General features: G+C 36.3%; 1 protein-coding gene across 5 annotated transcripts in view; it reads left to right on the top strand.

The window, feature by feature from the left end:
- The window catches only part of NUP98 (nucleoporin 98 and 96 precursor), a 99,178-nt gene that overhangs the window by 40,407 nt on the left and 32,453 nt on the right, over positions 1-26,318 (top strand). For all 5 annotated transcript variants that reach the window (XM_059930907.1, XM_059930908.1, XM_059930906.1 and 2 more), the window contains 6 exons: positions 4,665-4,798; positions 7,574-7,761; positions 21,185-21,301; positions 22,528-22,826; positions 24,908-25,021; positions 25,742-25,880. In XM_059930907.1, the coding sequence (XP_059786890.1) occupies positions 4,665-4,798; positions 7,574-7,761; positions 21,185-21,301; positions 22,528-22,826; positions 24,908-25,021; positions 25,742-25,880 (991 nt within the window). The remainder of the gene's footprint in view (positions 1-4,664; positions 4,799-7,573; positions 7,762-21,184; positions 21,302-22,527; positions 22,827-24,907; positions 25,022-25,741; positions 25,881-26,318) is intronic.

Below are 26,318 nucleotides of genomic sequence, written 5' to 3'. Positions count from 1 at the left end.
TTCTTGGATTAACCATTTCTGATAAGAAGTCTAATGCCTTTCTGATTCTTGAGACTTGTTCCCCCCAGGCCCACAACCATTTAGGATTATCCCTTTGTTCTGAAATTTCAGTGATTTGCTTAGATCTTTTCTTTTTTCTTTTTTGGCCACGCCACGAGGCATGCGGCATCTTAGTTCCCTGACCAGGGATTGACCCTGGGCCCCAGCAGTGAGAGCGCCAAGTCCTAACCGCTGGACCACCAGGGAATTCCTAGACCTTTTCTGTCTTAACATTTGATTTTTTTCACCCATGTTTCTACTTTCTAGAAGTTTTTTTTTAATTGTCTTCTGAATCATCCTTCTGGATTTTTTTTTATTGTCTTTCTCATTCTCTGGAAGTTCCTTTTTTTAAGCATCCAGTTCTTAGATGCAGTTTTTTTCTTGAAACTCTGAATTTAATTGGCATTAAAAATTTTTTTTAGAATTCTTCTGTTCCTTAAATTTTCAGGATTATTTTTGTTTTGATCCTATTCTTTAATACTCAGTGATGCTTTCCAGTCATATTTAAGAATAAAATAATAAAAATCTCACTGGCAACTTGTGTATCTGGGTAGAGCTTTTTCATCAGTAGATTTCATTTGATAAGTAGCCCAGGAACCAGCTATTAGCCAAGGGTCCTCTAAATGTTAGAATATCACATTCTTAGCTCTGGGATGATACAGGTCCCCTTGTTTCCCTTGTTAACTTGATTTCATCAGAGGAACTCTCTCTGATATTTTGACTTATCTGTTGAGCATCAGGGATTAGGAGGATGATAGGGTATAGTAGTTGTTCTGTATATATGCTTTGCATTGGGTCTTCTCTCCTTCCGCAGTCTCCGTTCATCAAATTTAGTCTTCTTGAATCTCTCAGCTTTCTGTGCTTCAGGCAGATAGTCCCCCCCTTTTGGCTGTAATCCCCTTTGAGTGTACTCCAAGGTATGGTTTACTCTCTCCTGCTTGTCCACTTCTTTCTTCTAGGCATTTGTTATATTTTCTCATCTGTTCATTTACTACCTTCCTATTCTTTGTCATTGTGGGCTGTGTAGATATTTTAATTTGTTTTTTCCATAGATTTTAATTAGGTCTTTGGAGCTAGCAGAGGTGAATTAGAACACTAATTACTCTGTGAAAATTAGAATCAGTTTTATCATAAAATTATATTCAAATTTTATTTGTTTTCCTTAGTTTTGATTTTAGTAGGAGGTAGCATAAATACCATAACCTGCTATTTACATAGATAGCTTTTGAATGGTTTTTAATAATCCATCTTTTCCCAAAGCCAATTAAAAGTTCCTGACATGAATTTTATATTACAGTTATATACAGTAGTGTTTCTGCTCATTTAAATGTAGTTGTATTGATTTAGAATGTACATCTTTGCATCACAGGGTCTTAGTTATAAGGTGCTTTAGAGCTTGTGGGAGTCCATTACTTAAAAGCCTCAGCTATGGTGACTTCCTTACAGGTTCGTCCAGTCCATTGTTTTGTTCAGGTTGTTTAGAAACCAAAACCTGCCTTTATAGAATTTCCACCTGGTGGTTCTACTTCTACTTCCTAAAGCCAAGCAAAATCAGTCTCCTACAATTTCTTTGTGGTAACCTATTGCCTTTCTTTCAGATAAAGTATCAATTTCTTCTGGTCTCAGAAGACTTGATTTTTATACCTTTTTTCTATCTCTTTAATCATTTGGTCATGATACGGTTTTTCAGTATGTTTTCAAATTATTATGACCAGAACTGAATATAACACCAGTAAATGATAGCTTAACTAACGCTTATGCTTGCTTATTCTCTTATTTTTGCTAACTTATCAGCACTCTTTTCTGTATTTTATTTGAAATAATTCAGTTAACAGAGAAGATTTCATATTTAAACATACAGAAATAAAGACATCCTCACACACTTTCCTAATTATGTATGTTTGAATTTGTTGAGGAAGTTTTTATTTGGCATACCCAGGAGGGGTGACCTATACTTGTTAAATGGTGGGATCGGCTAGTGCTGGTCAGTGTTTTTTTTTTAATTAATTAATTTATTTTTAAACATTTATTTATTTATTTGGCTATGTTGGGTCTTAGTTGCAGCACACGGGATCTTTTGTTGCTGCACGTGGGCTTCTCTCTAGTTGTGGCGTGCGGGTTTTTCTCTCTCTAGTTGTGGTGTGTGGGCTCCAGGGCACGTGGGCTCTGTGGTTTGCGGCACGCAGGCTCTCTCGTTGAGGCACGCGAGCTCAGTAGTTGTGGCGCGCAGGCTTACTTGCCCTGCGGCATGTGGGATCTTGGTTCCCCGACCAGGGAGCGAACCTGCGTCCCCTGCGTTAGAAGGTGGATTCTTTACCACTGGACCACCAGGGAAGTCCCTGATCAGTGTTTTTTTAATGTATAATTGGCTGTCAGGTAACAAACTGACTAGTGAATATTAGAGTTCATTAAAAATATCCAGGGTTTTTTTAGTCTTACTGAATAGTCCACAGAACAACATTATGTTACTGGGTGGCTACTTTTCTGTATTTTTTTCTCACCAGTAGTCTTAAATTGGATTTAGGAACTTTATGAATACAGATGATTTACTATATGATCATTAAATTGACATCTCCTCTGGGTTTCACAATCCTGAGCAAATTTGTACTCTCTCCTGAAATATCAACATACAGTGTTTTAGTATTTAGTGAATACATCCAGTTTTAAGAATGCTTAATTTGACTACAGTGGATCTACCCCTTTTCATTAATTTTATTTTAACTGTCTGTTTTGGGTTTGTTGTTGATGCTGCTATTGTCTCTCCACTCCCCCACCCCCCACTCTGCTCCATTGTATTAAATTTTTCAAAATTTTTTGTTGGTGGCACTTCTTTTCTGTGGATTATCTCATTACATGTTGGCTTTAGCCTTATTTTAAATGTTTATAAAGGAAAAAGTATTTTTATTTCTAAAGTAACTTGTGTGATTTGATTTTTTTATCAGTATTGTTTTTTTGAAATATTTATCTTGCGAAGAGGTTTCTTCATCAATCAGGGTACAGTGCAGATTTTTTTGTTACTGTTTTCTTTTTACCGTGTACAATTGTTCCTGTCTGATGACGTTTGTTCTTACACTTTTTTTTTCCTATTTCTTTATTTTATTTATTTATTTATTTTTTTGGCTGTGTTGGGTCTTCGTTGCTGTGCGCAGGCTTTCTCTGGTTGCAGTGAGCAGGGGCTACTCTTTGGTGCTGTGCGCGGGCTTCTCATTTTGCGGTGGCTTCTCTTGTTGCGGAGCACGGGCTCTAGGCGCGCAGGCTTCAGTAGTCGCAGCACACAGACTCAGTAGTTGTGGCTTGCGGGCTCTAGAGCGCAGGCTCAGCAGTTGTGGCGCACAGGCTCAGTTGCTCAGTGGCATGTGGGATCTTCCCAGACCAGGCCTCAAACCTGTGTCCCTTGCATTGGCAGGCGGATTCTTAACCACTGCGCCACCAGGGAAGCCCTGTTCTTACACTTTGAAAGAAAATGGGGTGATCTTTTTTTCCTTTCAATTTTTACTTAAATGTAATATGAATATCAAATGCAAATAGTAAATATAAGGATGCCTTAACAGCCATTTTCATTTTCATTTGCTACCCTCTTCCTCTATATTCTCAGTATACTTAATATTTTTTATTCTGGAATTTTTTACTTATTAAATTAAATCAAAGATACTTTGTTATTTCCACATTGTCATTTTTAACAACTACTTAATCCACCATGTTGATGAATCATGATTTTTACAACTGTTAATGTTGGACATAGGTTGTTTCCAAGTCTTGACCATTACGGATAACATTCAGTGAACACTTACAAATATGTCTTTATTTTCTTTCTAGTTTAATTAAGTCCTTGGGTTAGATTTTCATGATTAAAATCATTAGGTTAAAAAATATAAAAACAGTACTTGCTCTGTGTACTGTCATATTGTTTCTTTCTTTTTTTTTTTTTTTAGTATATATGCTAGGTATTTTTTTTTTTAATTTTGTTTATTTATGGCTGTGTTGGGTCTTCGTTTCTGTGCGAGGGCTTTCTCTAGTTGCGGCAAGCGGGGGCCACTCCTCATCGCGGTGCTCGGGCCTCTCACTATCGCGGCCTCTCTTGTTGCGGAGCACAGGCTCCAGACGCGCAGGCTCAGTAACTGTGGCTCACGGGCCTAGTTGCTCCGTGGCATTTGGGATCTTCCCAGACCAGGGCTCGAACCCGTGTCCCCTGCATTGGCAGGCAGATCCTCAACCACTGTGCCACCAGGGAAGCCCCATATTGTTTCTTTTAGACATATTAAAACCAATTTGCAGTGTTTCCAGAAGTCAGACTGATCTCTTTTTATATAGCTATGCCGTTGATAGATAATGAGGTAGATATAAAATTTCTTCAAGGTTGTTTAGGTTTACATTTCTTTGATTATTGGCAATAATGAACACCTAAGTAAAATTTTATGTGTGTTGTCTCTTATGAAATGTTCCACATATCTTTGACCTTTTAGATTATTTGATTGTTGATTTTCTTCACAGTTTGCTCCTTTGCTCTCAACCAGTAATACCACTGAGTGAGTCTGAACATTTTGAAGAGAATCTCAAGTTCTCTTGATTTAAGGCACTGGATCCTTGGACTGACATCTTGCTTTTTCTTTTCTTTTTTTAAAAAGCTTTGACAGATCCAAATGCTTCTGCTGCCCAGCAGGCTGTTCTCCAACAGCACATCAATAGTCTGACGTACTCACCTTTTGGAGACTCTCCTCTCTTCCGGAATCCCATGTCAGACCCTAAGAAGAAAGAAGAGGTAAGTTTAAGGATGTTTCTATAAAATCTGTTCTCAGAGTAGGAGAAACTTAGGTGTAATTAAGCTTTTAAGACACATTATTTATGCTTTTCACTAGGCCAGGGGGTAAATTATTTTTGTATCTGGAAGGCAGCATGACAGTGAAATAAGTGTTGAACTGGAAGTAAAGGCTGAGACTTTTCAACAGCCCTGATATGAGGCAGATATTATACTCATTTTATAGTTGAGCAAACTAAGGTTCACAGAGGCTGATTTCTCTCTAACATCATAATGTCTTAAGTGGCAAATCAAAATTTTTTTCTCCTGATTTCTACATAGCTTTGTCTTAATCTCTTAGGCTCTAGAAATGGTCTTCTGCTCACTGTGCTGTGGCATTAAAAGTAGTCTTTGGTCGGTTTAATCCTTTTTTTACCACTTACAGTCTGTGAGATATTGGGCATCTCCTTTTGCCTCTCTGAATGTGTTTCATCTGTAAAATGGGAATAGCAGTTCTGTTCAGTGTTGAGAATTAGAGTAAGTTGCTCAGTATACAGAAATTATTTAGCCATTTATGTCTGACTAGTTATTGTGTTCAGCACTGAGGATACCTAATAAAAGTAAACAAGAATTTATTCTCTAAGAGCTTGCTATCTAGTGAGGAAGATCAGACCCCTGTACATGCTTAAATTTACTCAGCTTTAGTATAGTATATGCAGTAATAGAGAGATGAGCCCATCAACTGATGAATGGATAAACACAATGTCGTATGTCTATATAATGGAATATCATTCAGCCATAAAAAGGAATGAAGTGATGATACGTGCTACAACATGGATGAATCTTGAAAACATGCTAAGAAGCCAAACGCAAAGGCCACATGATTCTATTTATATAAAATGTCTAGAATAGGCAAATCCATAGAGACAGAAAGTACATGCTTGCCAAGAGATAGAGGGGACTTCCCTGGTGGTCCAGTGGCTAAGACTCCACACTCCCTATGCTGGGGGCCCGGGTTTGATCCCTGGTCAGGGAACTAGATCCCACATGCTGCAACTAAAGATTCCACATGCTGCAACTAAAAAAGTCCCACATGCCACAACTAGGATCCGACACAGCCAAATAAATAAATAATAAAATAAATGAATGTTAAAAAAAAAAAAAGAGAGATAAAGAGAGGAATTGGGAGGCACGGGATTTCTTTTTGTAATGAGGGAAATGTTCTGGAATTTAGTGGTTGGTGGTTGTACAGCCTTGTAAATATACTAAAACTCACCTGAATTATATGCATTAAAATGGTGAATTTTATGTTAGTGAATTTTATCTTAATAAAAATTTAAAAATATCACAGAGGGAAGAGCATAGATTCTTCGGTGAGTTTGATAAAGGTTTTCAGAAGAGGTAAGGTTTAACTTTTTTTGAGAACATATGTAGAAGTTGGTAGATCTAGGTAAAGACATTCCAAGCAAAGGCACAGAGTTGTGAAAGATCACAAAAGATATTTGGGAAGGTTTGTTGTTACTGAAGTGTAAACAGTCTGCATTGTGAACAGAAGAATAAACTGTGACGGGTTTTATATTTTAGATATTGTTGTTTCAAGTGGTTATATAATCCCATGTATACTGTTTAGGAAAACAAATGTATAACATCCTGAAGATGCTATGGAGACATAGTAAAGGTGCCATCAAAACCAACCTGAAGACTAATTAATTTAGTTGTATGTCTCCTCCACTAAGTTGTAATACCCTCAAATATCAGGGAGAGTAATTGTATTATTATTTTAAATAAATTTATTTATTCATTTATTTATTTATTTATTTATTTATTTTTGGCTGCATTGGGTCTTCGTTGCTGCACACCAGCTTTCTCTAGTTGCGGCGAGTGGGGGCTACTCTTCATTGTGGTGCGCGGGCTTCTCATTGCAGTGGCTTCTCCTGTTGCGGAGCATGGGCTCTAGGCACGTGGGCTTCATTAGTTGTGGCATGTGGGCTCAGTAGTTGTGGCTCGCGGGCTCTAGAGCGCAGGCTCAGTAGTTGTGGCGCACGGGCTTAGTTGCTCCGCGGCATGTGGGATCTTCCTGGGCCAGGGCTCGAACCCATGTCCCCTGCATTGGCAGACGGATTTTTAACCATTACGCCACCAGGGAAGTCCCAATTGTATTATTTTTATTCTTAGTGTTTGACTCATGGTAATTATCAGCGTTTATTAAATGGTGGATAAATGCAAGCTAATATCTATCCATTTTTTCAGAGTGATGTAGATTGCATAAAAGTTGAATATTTATGGCTGTGTCTCACTTTTTCTTGAAGGATAAGATTTTTGGTTTAATTGAAAAGTAATTAGGCTTAGAATTATTTTGGTATTATATTTTCTTAAAATTGAATGTAAATATCGTCGTCTTTGTTTTAGAAAGCAAAACAACTGCAGGCTATTCTCTTTTGTAAGATGAAGAGAAGTGCACATGGTATATTAATGTGTTCTGTTAGTACATTTCGATTTACAAAGCACTTCAGATGCAGTATCTCAATTACATTTTGAAACAAGTCAGACAAACCCATTGAAATGGGGGCTGGGGAGATGAATGAAAATCAATTATAGAGAAATAAAGACAGTTACATTAGCATTCACACTTACATACAAAGTTGGGTGGGAAATCCTTGTGTTTTGGGAGCCAAGACTCCAAGAGGGATCTAGCAGGTGAATGGCAGGGATGAGGTGTGAACTCTGGTCTTCTGATTTTTAAGGCCAGTATCATATTTGAGTTAAACTAGAACTTTCCTTGATTTTTTTGTTTTTCAGAGATTGAAACCAACAAATCCAGCAGCCCAGAAGGCTCTCACAACACCTACACATTATAAACTGACACCCCGCCCTGCCACCAGAGTCCGACCGAAGGCTTTACAAACAACAGGCACAGCCAAGTCACATCTCTTTGATGGGCTAGATGACGATGAACCATCCTTAGCCAATGGAGCATTCATGCCCAAGTGAGTTTCTGTTAAATTAGATGTAAGATACTAATATAAACTAAGTGTAAAACTGTTTACTTAAATGTGCTACAAATGTTATACATTTTTTCCTTAATGTGATAAATATAGAATGTCATGAAGAAGAATAAAAATAACTCGATCACTCCCAGGGATAATCATAGTTAACATAAACATGTTTTGGTTAACATGCTTCAAGTTTTGCATATATCATGGTTTTGTTTTTGATAAGCTAGTGCTTACATTATTTTAAGCAGAAGACACTGTTTTCTTACAACTCAAATTGGCCAAACTAGTTAAGAAAAAAATATATATACGTATACACACATTTGTTTTAATTCCTACACATATAGATATTAAATAATAAAATAATAATAAATAATTACATTGAAAATAAATTCAGGAAAGTATGTAGAAGAGTTGTTGGTAAACATTGAAAATTATACTTAAAGTATGCAAACATGCCTTATTAGAGTGTTAATATATATACATGGGGGAAAAAACTGAAGAAAAATACATACCAAAGTGTCAATAGTAGTTAACTTCTGGAGATATAATTTCAGGGCATTTCATTTCTAAGTTGTTTATTTTTCTAGATGCATTGCTAAACACACACAGAGGCTTTTTTTAAATACCGAATACTTTTCTAATCAAAAAGGAAAGCTTTTTTTTTTTTTTTTTTTAAGCTTTGGGGGGAAAAGTAGGAATTCATCTCTTACAGTTCTTAGTCTATGAATGTTATAAAGTGTAAAAAATTATCACTCCTTTTTTTCTCTTAAAAGTATGGTGGGCAGCTGCTTAAGAAAAGATGGAAAGTCCGATTTTATGCATTTCTTTAGAACATCATTGGATTATTTTGAAGGCAGGGACTGTGTATTATTCATGTTTATGTCCCCAGCATTTAGCAAATTGTTCGGCACAGAGTAAATAAAAAGGGCTTAGAGTCACCCTTTTTAGTCCAGTCATCAGATCAACAACTTTCAGGGCAATTTCACCAGGTCTTAGGATCTACAAATATGATATACAAATAGAGAGGATTGGAGTGGGAAAGCACACGTTTTGCTGTTAATATGGTATCCCCTTCCTGGCTTCTACTTCTGTGGTGTTGCTCTCAACAGTCTTTACCTGATGTATCAGAAGTACACGGTTTACCTGTCACTTTTCCTTGATTTACTTTCCTGGAAATGTGGCTTCCAGGAACCCCCCACTTTTCTAGTTTTGTTCCTACCTTACTGGTTGCTCCTTCTGTCTCCCTTGCTGGTTCCTCTTCTTCCTGGCCTCTTAAAATTGGAGTGCCCCTAGGCTCAGTTCTTGATCACATTATCTTTACTCACTCCCAAAGTGATTTAATTTAATTTCAAGACTTTTTGATCATCTGTAGTCTAATTCTCAAACGTTTATCTCCAGCCTGGCCCTCTCTCGCAAACTCCACTCTTATATCCAATATCCAGCCCTACTCAACATCTCCACTTGCATGTCTAATAGACATTTATTTCAAAATTAATCTGTCCAGAACTGAACTGATCTTCCACCTTAAAGCTATTCCACCCAAAGCCTTTCCTGTTGCAGATAATTGCATTTCTATCACTCTAGTTGTTCAGGCCAAAAATTTTGGAATCATCATTAACTTTTTTCATACATCCCATATCTAAGCCATCAGCAAATCTTTGTTCTGCCTTTAAAAATTATCCAGAATCTGACCAGTTTTACCACCTTCACTGCTACTAATTACCTTGACCCAAGGCACCATCATCTCTTGACTGAATTACTGCAATATTCTCCTAACTGATCTTTTTGCTTTTACCTTTGTTCCTTTGCATTCTGTTCAGAATACAGCTAACAGTGATTCTTTTGAAGTGTAAGTCAGACCATGTCACTCTCTATCCAAAACTCAATTGTGGTTTGTACTTCACCCAGTAAAAGCTGAATTCCTTACAATGGCATATGAGGCCCTATAAGAACTGACGTTCCATTACCTCTGTAAACACATCTACTACTGTCTTCACTGTTTACTCCACTATAATCTCCTTGCTGCTGTTAGGACAAGAAAGGCATGCTGTCGCCTTTGGATCGTTGCTCCAATTGTTCTCTTTGCCTAAAACACTTCTCCCCATAAATCCTAATAGCTAACTCTCTTACTCTTTACTCAAATGTCACATCGGTGAATACTACTCTGGCCACCCTATTTTAAATTTTACCCATCTTTTCTCTCGTCAGAACTCCACATGTTCTTTTATTTATTTATTCTGCCAGTTATGCCAGCATCATTTGTTAAACAAACTGCACCATTCCCAAGGGAATTTAAATGCTACCCTTGATATATTAAGTCAGATTCTCTATTCAAGTTATATGCTTGTTCGTTTGCATGTGTGTTTATTCTTTTTTTTTTTTAAGTTTTAAATAACTTATTGAAATATAGTTGATTACAGTGTTGTGGGGGTTTTTGTTTTTTTGGCTGCGTTGGGTCTTCATTGCTGCGCGTGGGCTTTCTCTAGTTGCGGCGAGCGGGGGCTACTCTTCGTTGTGGTGCATGGGCTTCTCATTGTGGTGGCTTCTCTTGTTGTGGAGCACAGGCTCTAGGCACGTGGGCTTCAGTAGTTGTGGCTCACGGGCTCAGTAGTTGTGGCACACGGGCTTAGTTGCTGTGAACAAGACACATTCCTCTGTCACAAACTATGGGGGAAGAGAGATGTTGACAAAATAATCACAAGTGAGACAAGTGACAGGAGAAATAGAGATTGCCACTGTAGGAGAGACTAACAGAATGATGAAGGAAAGCTTCTCTGAGGATGTGTTGTTTAAACTGAAGAGGGATAGGGAGGACTGTCAGGCAGAAGGGAGTATTTTGATGTTTCTGGTTTTAAATACACATATATATTTTTTCAAGTGGATATAATTTTATTTTCCAGTTTTTTTTTCAATGTTTGTTTCAAACATGACTTGACCAAATGGTATTCTGTCTTGTATTTACCAAGATAGTCTCTCCCCCCACCGCCCCATTTATATAAAATACTGGAAAGTGCAAGTTGTTGCCTGGACATGAGGGAGAGGTCTTGGAGGGATAGAAAGGAGAGATTACAAGGTGTATGAGGAGACTTCTGGGTGTTTATGGCTATGTTGTTTTTCTTGATTGTGATGATGGTTTCACTGGCGTATACACATGTCAAAACTTACCAAATTGTACAATTTAATATGTGCTGTTTACTGTATGTCAATTCTGAACTAATAAATAAATGTAGCAAGGTTGTGGGAAACAAGTTCAATACAAGTTCAAACAAGTAACTCTTATTCCTATATCGCTGTATTCCTATAAGCCAAGTGAGGGCAGTGACGTAAATATGGCGAAATATACATGAATCTGTCACTTGTTTTCACTTATGAAATATTTCATTGTTGAAATAAATCTGGTGGTCAAAGTCACAGTTTTGCTTTCACAAATTGTGCAACACTTTTCTGTTCTTTGGCTTCTTGTGTCTGTTCCTTGTACCTGTCTCACCTTGATATTTCTGATTCCAGTCCTCTTCACATTTGCCTGACACTGTTTTTATGTTTCATATTTAGTTCCTTGTCTTTTAGTTGTACGTTCTTCATGTGAAACATTTAATTAAACCATCTTCTCTCCTCCCCCCCACCCCACCCCTGTTGCTGTGTTTCCATCCATTGCAGCTAGTATTTTCTGTGATCACCAGGTTGTTCGCTCTTTGGCCAGAAGGGACCCTTTCACGTTGGCTCCTAAGCCCTTTCCATAGGCCTTGATAGTGTTTGGTAACTTACTTTCTTGTAGAGTTCACCATGTCAAATTTTGTCCAGGATTTTTTTTGCCTTCTGTGTTCCTGATTTAGATTGGCTTGGATGTTCCTGTCTTATAATTTCCTTACCCAGTTTTGGTATAAAAATTAGGCTGACCTCACAAATTGTATCATTTCCTCTATTTTCTGGAAGACTTTGTGTAAGATAGGCCTTTTCCCCCCCCTTCCATTAGATGTTGGATACTGGTGAAGATACAAGTCTGAAGTATTATTTGTAGTAAGGTGTTTTGTTCTAATTATTGACTTTAAAGTTATAGGACATCAGCTTTTTCATTTTTTTGAGTCACTTTTGACAAGTTATGTTCTTATAATATTCATTTCAGCTCATTAAAATTCCAAACTTACTGGCATAAAGTTGTTTAAAAATATCCTTACTGTCTTTTTCATTTCTGTAGAATCTGTGGGGATGTCTGTGTTTTCATTTCTGACATGTGGGTATTTTGTGCCTTCTCATTTTAGCAATGTGGTCAGGGATCTACCAGTTTTATTGACCACTTCAAAGAACTAACTTCTGGCATTATTGATGCTCTCGAGTCTGATTCCTATTTCATTAATTTTTAATTGTATTTATCATATTTTCACTAATATTTATTTTTAGTCCCTTCCCCCCTCTTTTTAAAAAAAATTTTTTTTAATTTATTTTATTTTTGGCTGCATTGGGTCTTTGTTGCTGCACATGGGCTTTTCTCTAGTTGTGGCGAGCAGGGGGCTACTCTTCATTGCGATGCACAGGCTTCTCATTGTGGTGGCTTCTCTTGTTGTGGAGCATGGGCTCTAGGTGCGCGGGCTCAGTAGTTGTGGCTCGCGGGCTCTAGAGCTGAGGCTAAGTAGTTGTGGTGCACAGGCTTAGTTGCTCCGCAGCATGTAGGATCTTCACGGACCGGGGCTCGAACCCGTGTCCCCTGCATTAGCAGGTGGATTCTTAACCACTGTGCCACCAAGGAAGTCCATTCCCCCCTCTTTTTATGGTATTTAATTTTCTGTCCTTTGTCTAAATGGATGCTTAGCTTTTATTTTCAACTTTCCTTTTCAAATATTAATATATGCATTTAGAGATGTAAATTTCCCTTTTAGTTCAGCTCTATTTGTACTCTACAAGTTTTGATATGGAGTACTCTTAATGTTCAAAAAATAATTATATGATAAATGTTTTCTGATTTTCATGGGGTTTTTTGAGCCTTGGGTTATTCAAGAATATAAATTCCTAACATGGAGATTTTTAAGTTATCTCTTTGCTGATTTCTAGCTTATGTGCAAAAGAAAAAAATACTTCAGGTGATTTCAGTTCTTTGAAACTTGTGGCTTGCTTTAATAGTCCAACATATAGTTAGTTTTCATAAACATTCCATGTGTATTTGAAAAGAATATTTATTCCATAATTGTTGGGTATGGTGATATTAAATTAAACTAAGCTTGCTAATCATTTAGGTCTTCTACGTACATAGTGATTTATTTGGTTTGGATATTTCAGTTACTTTATTTCCTTAACCTCCAGTATCACAAAAACGTATATGAACACATCTGCAGTTTTCCTAAATTTATCTATTTTAATATTTAACAGCTTTTACAAATGTGTGCCTGAATTACTTGTGTTTTTTTACTTACTAATTTTTATTGTGGTAAAATATACATGAAAATGGTTAAAATGGTAAAATTTATGTTATGTACAATTGCAATTCAGTTATGTTAAGTATATTTACAATATTGTGTAACTATCACCACCGGTATCTCCAGAACTTCATCATCCCAGACAGAAACTCTGTACCTGCCATGCAATAATTCCCTATTTTCTTCTTCCCCCAGAAGAAGAAACCTGTTAACCTGTTAACCTCTGTATTACTTTCTGTCTGTAAGAATTTGCCTATTTTAGATACCTCATATACAGAGAATCATACAGAATTTATTCTTTTTTTCATGTCTGGATTATTTTACTTGGCATAATGTTTTATTTTATTTGTTTAAATTACTTTTATTGGAGTATAGTTGCTTTACAATGTTGTGTTAGTTTCTGCTGTACAGCAAAATGAATCAGCCATACATATACACATATCCTCTCCCTTTTGGACTTCCTTCCCATTCATGTCACCACAGTGCATTAAGTAGAGTTCCCTGTGCTATACAGTATGTTCTCATTAGTTGGCATAATGTTTTAGAGGTTCATTAAGTTGTAGCATGTATCAAAACGTCATTTCTTTTTAAGGCTGAATAATATTCCACTGTATGGTTAACCCACATTTTGTTTATCCATTCCATCTATTGATAGACTTTTGGGTTGTTTCCACCTTTTAGCTATGTGAATAGTGCTGCTATAAATGTTGGTGTACAAGTATCAGAGTCCCGGTTTCAATTCCTTTGAGTATATATCCAGGACTGGAATTGTTTGGTCATACATTGATTCTATACTTAACCTTTTAAGAACTGCCAAACTGTTCAGGCTACCTGAAAAAGAATTCAGAGTAATGATATAGTAAAGGTGATCCAAAATCTTGGAAATAGAATGGAGAAAATACAAGAAACGTTTAACAAGGATGTAGAAGAACTAAAGAGCAAACAATGATGAACAACACAATAAATGAAATTAAAAATTCTCTAGAAGGAATCAGTAGCAGAATAAATGAGGCAGAAGAACAGATAAGTGACCTGGAAGATAAAATAGTGGAAATAACTACCTCAGACCAAAATAAAGAAAAACGAATGAAAAGAATTGAGGACAGTCTCAGAGACCTCTGGGACAACATTAAACACACCAACGTTCGAATTATAGGGGTCCCAGAAGAGGAAGAGAAAAAGAAAGGGACTGAGAAAATATTTGAAGAGATTATAGTTGAAAACTTCCCTAATATGGGAAAGGAAATAGTTAATCAAGTCCAGGAAGCGCAGAGTCCCATACAGGATAAATCCAAGGAGAAACACGCCAAGACACATATTCATCAAACTATCTATCAAAAATTAAATACAAAGAAAACATACTACAAGCAACAAGGGAAAAACAACAAGTAACATACAAGGGAATCTCCATCAGGTTAACAGCTGATCTTTCAGCAGAAACTCTGCAAGCCAGAAGGGAGTGGCAGGACATATTTAAAGTGATGAAAGGGAAGAACCTACAACCAAGAATACTCTACCCAGCAGGGATCTCATTCAGACTTGACTGAGAAATTAAAACCTTTACAGACAAGCAAAAGCTAAGAGAATTCAGCACCACCAAACCAGCTTTACAACAAATGCTAAAGGAACTCCTCTAGGCAGGAAACACAAGAGAAGGAAAAGACCTACAATAACAAACCCAAAACAATTAAGAAAATGGTAATAGTAACAAACATATTGATAACTACCTTAAATGTAAATAGATTAAATACTCCAACCAAAAGGGATAGATTGGCTGAATGGATACAAAGACAAGACCTATATATATACTGTCTACAAGAGACCCACTTCAGACCTAGGCACACATACAGACTGAAAGTGAGGGGATGGAAAAAGATATTGCATTCAAATGGAAATCAAAAGAAAGCTGGAGTAGCAATTCTCATATCAGACAAAATAGTCTTTAAGATAAAGACTATTACAAGAGACAAAGAAGGACACTACATTAATGATCAAGGGATCAATCCAATAAGAAGATATAACATTTGTAAATATCTATGCCCCCAACAGAGAAGCACCTCAATACATAAGGCAAATGCTAACAGCCATAAAAGGGGAAATCGACAGTAACACAATCATAGTAGGGGACTTTAACACCCCACTTTCACCAATGGACAGATCATCCAAAATGAAAATAAATAAGGAAACACAGGCTTTAAATGATACATTAAACAAGATGGACTTAATTGGTATTTATAGGACATTCCATCCAAAAATAACAATATACTTTCTTCTCAAGTGCTCATGGAACATTCTCCAGGATAGATCATATCTTGGGTCACAAATCAAACCTTGGTAAATTTAAGAAAATTGAAATTGTATCAAGTATCTTTTCCGACCACAACACTATGAGACTACATATCAATTACAGAAAAAAATCTGTAAAAAAAATACAAACACATGGAGGCTAAACAATACACTACTAAATAACCAAGAGATCACTGAAGAAATTAAAGAGGAAATCAAAAATACCTAGAAACAAATGACAGTGAAGAAAACACAACGACCCAAAACCTATGAGATGCAGCAAAAGCAGTTCTTAAGACGGAAGTTTATAGCAATACAATCCTGCCTCAAGAAACAAGAAACATCTCAAATAAACAACAGAACCTTATACCTAAAGCAATTAGAGAAAGGAGAACAAAAAAACCCCAAAGTTAGCTGAAGGAAACAAATCATAAAGATCAGATCAGAAATAAAAAGAAATGAAGGAAACAGTAACAAAGATCAGTAAAACTAAAAGCTGGTTCTTTGAGAAGATAAACAAAATTGATAAACCATTAGCCAGACTCATCAAGAAAAGGAGAAGACTCAAATCAATAGAATTAGAAATGAAAAAGGAGAAATAACAACTAACACTGCAGAAATACAAAGGATCATGAGAGATTACTACAAGCAGTTATATGCCAATAAAATGGACAACCTGGAAGAAATGGACAAATTCTTAGAAAAGCACAACCTTCCGAGCCTGAACCAGGAAGAGAGAGAAAATATAAACAGACCAATGACAAGCACTGAAATTGAGACTGTGATTAAAAATCTTCCAACAAACAAAAGCCCAGGACCAGATGGCTTCACAGGCGAATTCCAGCAAACATTTAGAGAAGAGCTAAACCTGTCCTTCTCAAACTGTTCCAAAATATAGCAGAGGGAGGAACACTCCCAAACTCATTCGATGAGGCCACCATCACCCTGATACCAAAACCGGACAAAGATATCACAAAGAAAGAAAACTACAGGCCAATATCACTGATGAACATAGATGCAAAACTCCTCAACAAAATACTAGCAAACAGAATCCAACAGCACATTAAAAGGGTCATATACCATATCAAGTGGGGTTTATCCCAGGAATGCAGGGATTCTTCAATATATGCAAATCAATCAATGTGATACACCATATTAACAAATTGAAGGAAAAAAACCATATGATCATCTCAACAGATGCAGAAAAAGCTTTCGAAAAAATTCAACACCCATTTATGATTAAAAAAAACCTTCAGAAAGTAGGCATAGAGGGAACTTACCTCAACATAATAAAGGCCATATGTGACAAACCCACAGCCAACATCGTCCTCCATGGTGAAAAACTGAAACCATTTCCGCTAAGATCAGGAACAAGACAAGGTTGTCCACTCTCACCACTATTATTCAACATAGTTTTGGAAGTGTTAGCCACAGCAATCAGAAAAGAAAAAGAAATAAAAGGAATCCAAATCAGAAAAGAAGAAGTAAAGCTGTCACTGTTTGCAGATGACATGATACTATACATAGAGAATCCTAAAGATGCTACCAGAAAACTACTAAAGCTAATCAATGAATTTGGTAAAGTAGCAGGATATAAAATTAATGCACAGAAATCTCTTGCATTCTTATACACTAATGATGAAAAATCTGAAAGAGAAATTAAGGAAACATTCCCATTTACCACTGCAACAAAAAGAGTAAAATACCTAGTAATAAACCTACCTAAGGAGACAAAAGACCTGTATGTATGCAGAAAACTAGAAGACACTGATGAAAGAAATTAAAGATGATACAAACATGTGGAGAGATATACCATGTTCTTGGATTAGAAGAACCAACATTGTGAAAATGACTATGCTACCCAGAGCGTCTACAGATTCAATGCAGTCCCTATCCAACTACCAATGGCATTTTTCACAGAACTAGAACAACAAATTTCACAATTTGTATGGAAACACAAAAGACCCCGAAGAGCCAAAGCAATCTTGAGAAAGAAAAATGGAGCTGGAGGAATCAGGCTCCTGGACTTCAGACTATACTACAAAGCTACAGTCATCAAGACAGTATGGTACTGGCACAAAAACAGACATATAGATCAATGGAACAGGATAGAAAGCCCAGAGATAAACCCACCCACATATGGTCACCTTATTTTTGATAAAGGAAGCAAGAATATACAATGGAGAAAAGACAGCCTCTTCAATAAGTGGTGCTGGGAAAACTGGACAGCTACATGTAAAAGAATGAAATTAGAACACTCCCTAACACCATATACAAAAATAAACTCAAAATGGATTAAAGACCTAAATGTAAGGCCAGACACTATCAAACTCTTAGAGGAAAACATGGGAAGAACACTCTTTGACATAAATCACAGCAAGATCCTTTTTGGCCCACCTCCTAGAGAAATGGAAATAAAAACAAAAACAGGGGGCTTCCCTGGTGGTGCAGTGGTTGAGAATATGCCTGCCAATGCAGGGGACACGGGTTCGAGCCCTGGTCTGGGAAGATCCCACATGTCGCGGAGCAGCTAGGCCCATGAGCCACAATTACTGAGCCTGCACGTCTGGAGCCTGTGCTCCGCAACAAGAGAGGCCGTGATAAGGAGAGGCCTGCACACCGCGATGAAGAGTGGCCCCCACTTGCCGCAACTAGAGAAAGCCCTTGCACAGAAACGAAGACCCAACACAGCCATAAATTAATTAATTAATTAATTAATTAATTAAATTAAAAAAAACAGATGGGATCTAATGAAACGTAAAAGCTTTTGCACAGCAAAGGATACCATAAACAAGCCTAAAAGACAACCCTCAGAATGGGAGAAAATATTTGCAAACAAAGCAACTGGCAAAGGATTAATCTCTAAAATTTACAAGCAGCTCATGCAGCTCAATATCCAAAAAACAAACAACCCAATCCAAAAATTGGCAGAAGACCTAAATAGACATTTCTCCAAAGAAGATATACAGATTGGCAACAAACACATGAAAGGATGCTCAACATCACTAATTATTAGAGAAATGCAAATCAAAACTACAATGAGGTATCACCTCACACCGGTCAGAATGGCCATCATCAAAAAAATCTACAAACAACACTGGAGAGGGTGTGGAGAAAAGGGAACCCTCTTACACTGTTGGTGGGAATGTAAATTGATACAGCCACTATGGAGAACAGTACAGAGGTTCCTTAAAAAACTAAAAATAGAACTACCATATGACCCAGCAATCCCATTACTGGGCATATACCCTGAGAAAACCATAATTCAAAAAGAGTCATGTACCACAATGTTCATTGCAGCTCTATTTACAATAGCCAGGACATAGAAGCAACCTAAGTGTCCATCGACAGATGAATGGATAAAGAAGATGTGGCACATATATACAATGGAATATGACTCAGCCATAAAAAGAAACGAAATTGAGTTATTTGTAGTGAGGTGGATGGACCCAGAGTCTGTCATACAGAGTGAAGTAAGTCAGAAAGAGAAAAACAAATACCGTATGCTAACACATATATATATGGAATCTAAAAAAAAAAAAAATTGGTTCTGAAGAACCTAGGGGCAGGACAGGAATAAAGACACAGACGTAGAGAATGGACTTGACATGGGGAGGGGGCAGCGTAAGCTGGGATGAAGTGAGAGAGTGGCATGGACATATATACACTACCAAATGTAAAATCGGTAGCTAGTGGGAAGCAGCCACACAGCACAGGGAGATCAGCTTGGTGCTTCGTGACTACCTAGAGGGGTGGGATCGGGAGGGTGGGAGGGAGACGCAAGAGGGAGGAGGTGTGGGGATATATGTATATGTATGGCTGATTCACTTTGTTATAAAGCAGAAACTAACACCATCGTAGAGCAATTATACTCCAATAAAGATGTTAAAAAATAAAGGAAAAAAGAAAGAAAGAATGGCCAAACTGTTTTCCATAGCTGCTGCACCATTTTACATTCCCACCAGCAGTGCACAATGTTTTAATGTTCTCCATATCCTTGTCACCTCTTGTTATTTTATGGTTTGTCTGTTTGTTTATAACAGCCATTCTAGTGGGAGTGAAGTGGTACCTCATGCTTGTAATTTGCATTCCCTTTATGATGTTGTGTATCTTATGTGCTTATTGGCCATTTATCTTCTTTGAAGAAAACTGTGGCAGTAACTGGAACTCAAGGATGATGATATTGACCTTCAGAGTTTTTTTTTTTTTTTTTTTTTTATGACAGTGCTTATTGAGATGAGTCATAGCTGAACTTAGGACCATGTGCTTTTTACTTTTAGTTCTTAACTCTAGGGGTAGAGACTTTTCAGGTCCCAACACAAAATGAGTGGCATTACTAGTGACCCACCCCCTTGGTGGCTCTAGACTCATCTCTGCCTCCCTGGTCCCACAAGACTGTCAAGTTCACCATCAGCCTCTCAGCCTTCCCTTTGGATCAGAAAGGTCTTCAGGAGAAAAGCAACCCAAAATATCGGACACCTCCCCATACCACTGTCCCCCCAGGTTGCTGGTACAGTCATTTTTTACTATCTTGTTGGCTCTTAATGCCTAGAAAGAGCTCTGAGTTTTCTGGTAATCCTTCCTAGGCGAATTAGTCTCCATTACCTAGTCTACCATTAATAGGAGGGCAAGTTTTATTTTTCATGGAAATAATAATTTTTTATTGTCAAGTGCCTATTTTATTGGCTTACTTAATACTTATTTAATAACATCATTACTATAAGGAGTATAACTAGCATACATAGGTAAGGAACAAACACTAGATGTTTGTTACTATATAACCCAGTTGTTGAGACTAGAATAAATAAGAGAGTGGCCTAACTACTTAATGGTTGGTTTTGGGTGGGCGGGGGGAGGCGGGTTGGTTGGTGGGGTTTTTTTTTGTTTTGCTTTGTTTTTGTTTTTTTGGCTGTACCGCACACCATGTGGGATCTTAGTTCCCCAACCAGGGATCAAACCCACGCAGTAGAAACGTGCAGTCCTAACCACTGGACCTCCAGGGAATTCCCAGTGGTTGGTTGTTTTAAAAGAGGGAATAGAGTGCATTAGGTAATCCAGTGACTTTTTAAGTGGAGGTTGATTAAGATCTCTTATATGGTTTTTCTACTTAAAGCCTGTATGCTGTAGATGTTGTTGCCTTAAATAAACCTATTGTACACAAACTTGAACTTTTTTAGGTATTCATGGTCATTTCCATCATTGGATATCAGGGGATTTTACTCCTCTTTCTTGTCTTTTTTTTAAAGAAACCTATCTCATTTAATCAACAAACATCTATCCTATTTTCCTTCAAGGCAGCGTGCCAAGTTCTATGCAGGAGCAGTCATAAATCCTGACTGCCAAAAAAGAAAAAATATTTAATGAGAGAAAAGACATATAGAGAAGTAATTGAAATATATTACAGTGTGATGAGTAAACTAGTGTCTGAACAAAATGCTCAGGGAGTTCAGAAAGGGAAGAGTATTTTCTAGGGGATTTCCTACTTGGTTTTTATGTGCTTAGCTTATTCTTCCAAACACCAGAGTGTAATATATTTGAGACCTTGTGTTCTGGTTATGTATTTATGGGATAAGTTGGTGAATTGAACTTGTTAGGTCAATTTTAGATATATATGAATTGAATAAGAGTGCCCCTTTCCACTTAAGGTTTTAAGATAGTCTTTGATGTAATTATGTGTGCCTGAGTTCTTTCTTTTTTTTTCTTTTGGTCTCTGCTTATAGGAAGAGCATTAAGAAGCTGGTTTTGAAAAACCTTAACAATAGCAATCTCTTCTCTCCTGTTAATCGTGATTCAGAAGATCTAGCTTCACCATCTGATTATCCAGAAAATGGAGAGAGGTAAACTGAATTCTCATTTGGGTTACTTCTGGTAGAGGGCCTTGTGCTCATTTAGAAAAGATTCTGAGCTTAGAATTTATTCGTTCTATGAAATTTTATGAAGTTAGAAGTATTGGCTTGGCCAAAAAGTTCGTTCGGATTTTTCCATAACATCTTATGGAAAAATCCGAACGAACTTTTTGGCCAACCCAATATTACAGCATATGAGCATCTAGAAATTATGTTGTGTTGTTGCTTCTTGAGTACTTTAGACCTTAAAATTATTGTTTTTCTGATTCAGTTCTGCAAAACTATTTTGTTATCCATGTATGTCATTTTGGACGGGGTTGTTAAAGTGATACACAGTCACTGTAACCAAACCAAAAAAATAAAAAAGTATAGAAATATATAAAGGAGGAAGTACAAGTATATACACTAATTCTTAAGAGTTCAGTATGTATTCTTACAGTTTAAAAATTTATTTATAAATATATTCTTATATATTGTAGAGTTTATGCACGAAATAATATTCTGTAACCTGCTTATTTCCATTTACTGTAAACACCTCTCTGTATCAATATGAATAACCTGCCTCCTCTTTTTAAATGAGTCTGTAACCATTATTGTAAATGTAAGGTAATTCAATCAGTTCTCTATTAGAGGACATTTAGATTATTTTGGTATTCCTAAATTCAAAATAATGCTTCAATGAAAAATCCTTGCATATATGTCTTTGCACTCCTGTTTTTTTTCTCTTTGGATAAAATTTTAGTTTGAGTTTTCATAAATGAATCATTATCTAATACCTTATTGATTATAATATTAAAAATTAAAAATTTTCAGGTTTTTATTTTGAAATTCACCACTGATTATTTGACCCCACATAGTAGACACCCCTTCCCCCTTTAAACTAAATATTGTGATGCTCAGATTCATTCATTCATGAAAATAGGTCAGTTAAAGCTGTGGAATCTACAGCCAGATTTCCTGGGTTACAATCCCAACTCTAGCACTTACAGCTTTGTGACCTTGGCAAGTTATTTTTCTGTGTCCGAGTTTTCTGTAAAATACAGAGAATGATAGCTTATCTTACAGATTTACCGTAAGTATTAAGTGAATTTTTAATGCATGGAATTACCTAGAACAGTGCCAGATGCTAGTAAAAGCCTAGCAATGGTTGATTGTTACCATTTTACTACTGTTTCTACTCAAGGGGCTAAGATAGTATTTATTTTCTCCCTTTTCAGATTCAGTTTTCTGAGCAAACCAGTCGATGAAAACCATCAGCAGGATGGAGATGAAGATTCTCTTGTGTCACATCTTTATACCAACCCTATTGCCAAACCCATTCCTCAAACCCCAGAGAGTGCTGGAAATAAACATAACAGCAGCAACAGTGTGGATGATACCATTGTTGCGTTAAACATGCGTGCTGCCTTGCGAAATGGGCTGGAAGGAAGCAGTGAAGGAACCTCTTTTCATGAGGAGTCACTGCAGGATGACCGAGAAGAAATAGAAAATAATGCTTACCATATGCATCCAGCAGGTCAGATTCAGATTGGCACTTGAGTAATCTCCTACCAGTCATATGAGACCTCTTGTTTGTCACTGATTTTCAACATAATAGAAGTCAGCTATTTGAACTTTTAAATGTTTTTTATTGCATTTTATGGAAGTTAACACTTAAACACTTCACACTGATGCTTTGGTTGATTTGGAATTCACTTTTTTTTGTACCTTTGGAGTAGTTAAAATTCATTTTATTAATTATCCTGGTATAGTTTAAATATCCCAAATTTTGTAGCCAGAGAGACTATCCTCATAATTTTTCCTAGCTTTATAAACTCACATATTGTTAATTGGTTTTTTAATTAAAATTATAGTAGTATTATCATATGAGATTTTTGAGATTTGAGTTCGTTTAAGTGTATAGACCATAAATGCCTGACTAGAATAGGCATTCAAATGTTAGTGGTTGCTATGGTTATTATCACCTCAGTTCTGTGCTTTTCTTTTTTGTCCCCAACAATGAACTGATTAGTTTTTCCACACTAATCCATGAAACAGTATAAACTACAAGATTGAAGTATCTTGACGGGATGCTTAAAGTTTGCCTTTTTTCTCTGTTGACTTAACATCTCATTTGGGTTTTGACAAATGTCATTACATTCCCCCTGCCCCCCTTTTAACTGAGGTACAATTTGCATATAGTGAAGTGCACAGATCTTAAGTGTTCATTTCAATGAATTTTGACATATATATACTCAATCAAGAGATAGAACATTTCTTTCACCCTGGAAAGTTCTTTTGTGTCCCCATCTCAAGAAGTCAACCACAGTCTCATTTCTGTCACATAGATTAGTTTTGCCTAGTCTTTTTTTTTTTTTTTTAATTTATTTTACAGTTTGTCTTGATGTGTCTGTAAACTTGTTCTATATCTAATTATCTTATTGCCTTCATATATATCTTTGGTCACTTGGTGCCCTAAGGAAACAACTTTATACTTTCACATTAAGAATCCTATGTTGTCTATATTTGTGTTTAGACATCTACTTGAGTTCATTATAATACTGCATCTTAAATATCCAGTCTAGATTTTTTTTTATTGTTTCTAGTTTTCTCACTGACCTTTTTTGCCGCCTCCCAATTTAAAATTCCATTCTCAAGGACACTTTAACAACCCTCTAAAACTTGCCCATGGAGAAGCAAGTTAAGCATGTGAGTGGGCATTGCTGGAGGCTGGAATTTGATCTTATATTGGCCTTAAACTCTTTCCTCTCAGAGAGCAAGTTAGCCTGATCTCTTCCTATAAATGGAACAAGGAGTGACTAGAATAAGCATACCCATGCTATATTTTCTTTGATTTCTTCAGAAATCTGCCTAGTTAGCACTTTTTAAAATAACATCAATGTAGTCCTTTTAAGTTTCCATTTGTCTATGGGACTTTCTCATGTAGGATTTTTCATCTTGATTTTAGCTCTCAATTTGAGGATGTAAATTTGAAAGATACAAGAGGTTTATATTATAGAAGGCAATAACATGTAAAACTAAAAGCATTGGGTTTGGAGTTTTAGCTCCACCTCTAATCCACTGAATTACCACATAAGCCAAAAACCTGGGTTTGGGCATCTTCCATATGTAAAATAAAAGAAAAAAATAAGTCTTTCCCAGAATGTATTCTATGGAATGCCTTTCATAGTGCAGTATGTTAATAGGTGTCATATGAAAAGGAAGTTCTGTGGTTAAATAAGTCTTGGAAACACTGGATTAAGTAAATAGATTTCATTGTTTTGTGAGTTTTCAGAACCTGTAATATACTATCTTGTGCATGTTCTGCAAACTTACTTAACCATGAAGTTTTTTTAAAAAAAAACTTGGTTTCTCTTAGGAATAGTGTTTCTTAGAAAAGCAGATTAAAAAAAAAGAAAGAAAGAAAACTAGCTTGGAAAAATGCTTTATTCCTATATATTTTCTCTTTTTATAATATTTACTGATTATTTCAGGTAATTTTTTAAATTATCCGTTCTGTAGAAAATTTTTAAAAAGGAAAAAGTGAAATAAATATTACTGAAAATTCCTCTACCTGAGGTCAGTCACAACTAGTATTTTCCGTTTCTTTTGTCATAGGCATCGTTCTCACTAAGGTTGGCTACTATACTATTCCATCCATGGATGACCTAGCTAAAGTTACCAGTGAAAAAGGAGAGTGCATTGTCTCTGACTTCACTATTGGTCGTAAAGGTGAGTGTGAATTTAAGAGTTAGTAGTGTATAAGCCAGAGATCTTCACTTTATTTTTGTAATTAAGTAAAGGAAGCTCTTGATAGCTAAATCTGTTTTTTGCCTACATTTGGACCCACCTTGGCCTGAATAGACACTTTGATTGAAAAGTAACAAAAAAGACTAGAACTTTGTAACAGTCTTTACAAAGACTGTAAGTATTTGGTAAGTATTTGGCTCATTGCAATTTTCTACAATTAAAATACTGTAAACAGCAAGAAATACTAAGTGAGAAAATTAATAGTTGACAAGAGATGGGTAATATTTAGGTTCAACTTCATATTATTATTACAGATAAAATTTTCTTGGGGAAAAATCTCATCTTGCTGTATTGTATTAAAAGAAGGGCTCAAGTATTTTAATTCATACTGCAGGCTAGGTGTTAAGGGTTGTTTATGTAGCAGCCATACAGATATATGGGGAGAGACTTAAAAAGGCTATTTTGAGGATAACGTTAAGTGCTGTAAAAACGCACATGTTAAATCAGATAAATGTATTTGATGTCACCTTCTAATACATATTATAGATGAAATAACCCATTCAAGGAATTGCTGGGTGATTTAGAATATTGATTAATGTTTAAAGCTGCTTGCTTCTTCTGATTATATAATCACTAGAAGTATGAAATGGGTATTTGCCCTCTATACAGGATGAGTTTTTAACTGTTTGTTCTGATTTATAGGTTATGGTTCAATCTATTTTGAAGGAGATGTGAATTTGACAAATCTAAATTTAGATGACATTGTGCATATCCGAAGGAAAGAAGTGATTGTCTACTTAGATGATAACCAAAAACCACCTGTGGGTGAAGGGCTAAATAGGTATGAATTTATTTACATATTTTAAAAATAATCAGCTAAATCACAATTTTTTTCTGTTAACACAAATGTATTCATATTATATACATTTTTTTGCAACTTGACTCTTTGACTTACTATAGTGTGTGTGATTATTGTTTCTCTACTTTCATTTAAAAGTATAAGTGATAAAGAAATGCTATAGTATGACTTTTTTGACTTCTTTTCCCTAATATCTTCAGGTCCAATTGGTTAGTTTCCAAAAACTTCTGGAAAACACTTTTTTTTTGGCCACACTGCATACCATGTGGCATCTTAGTTCCCCAACCAGGGATTGAACCCTTGCCCTCTGCAGTGGAAGCACAGATTCTTAACCACTGGACCACCAGGGAAGTCCCAGAAAATGCTTTTTAATAGTATTTTTCTCTTGTTTCTGCTGTGACTGTGCTTAACTCTTTCTCT

Source organism: Balaenoptera ricei, chromosome 8, assembly GCF_028023285.1.
Source record: "Balaenoptera ricei isolate mBalRic1 chromosome 8, mBalRic1.hap2, whole genome shotgun sequence".
In the NCBI taxonomy this organism is placed as follows: Eukaryota; Metazoa; Chordata; class Mammalia; order Artiodactyla; family Balaenopteridae; genus Balaenoptera; species Balaenoptera ricei.
This window is presented reverse-complemented; position numbering and strand designations above follow the sequence as displayed.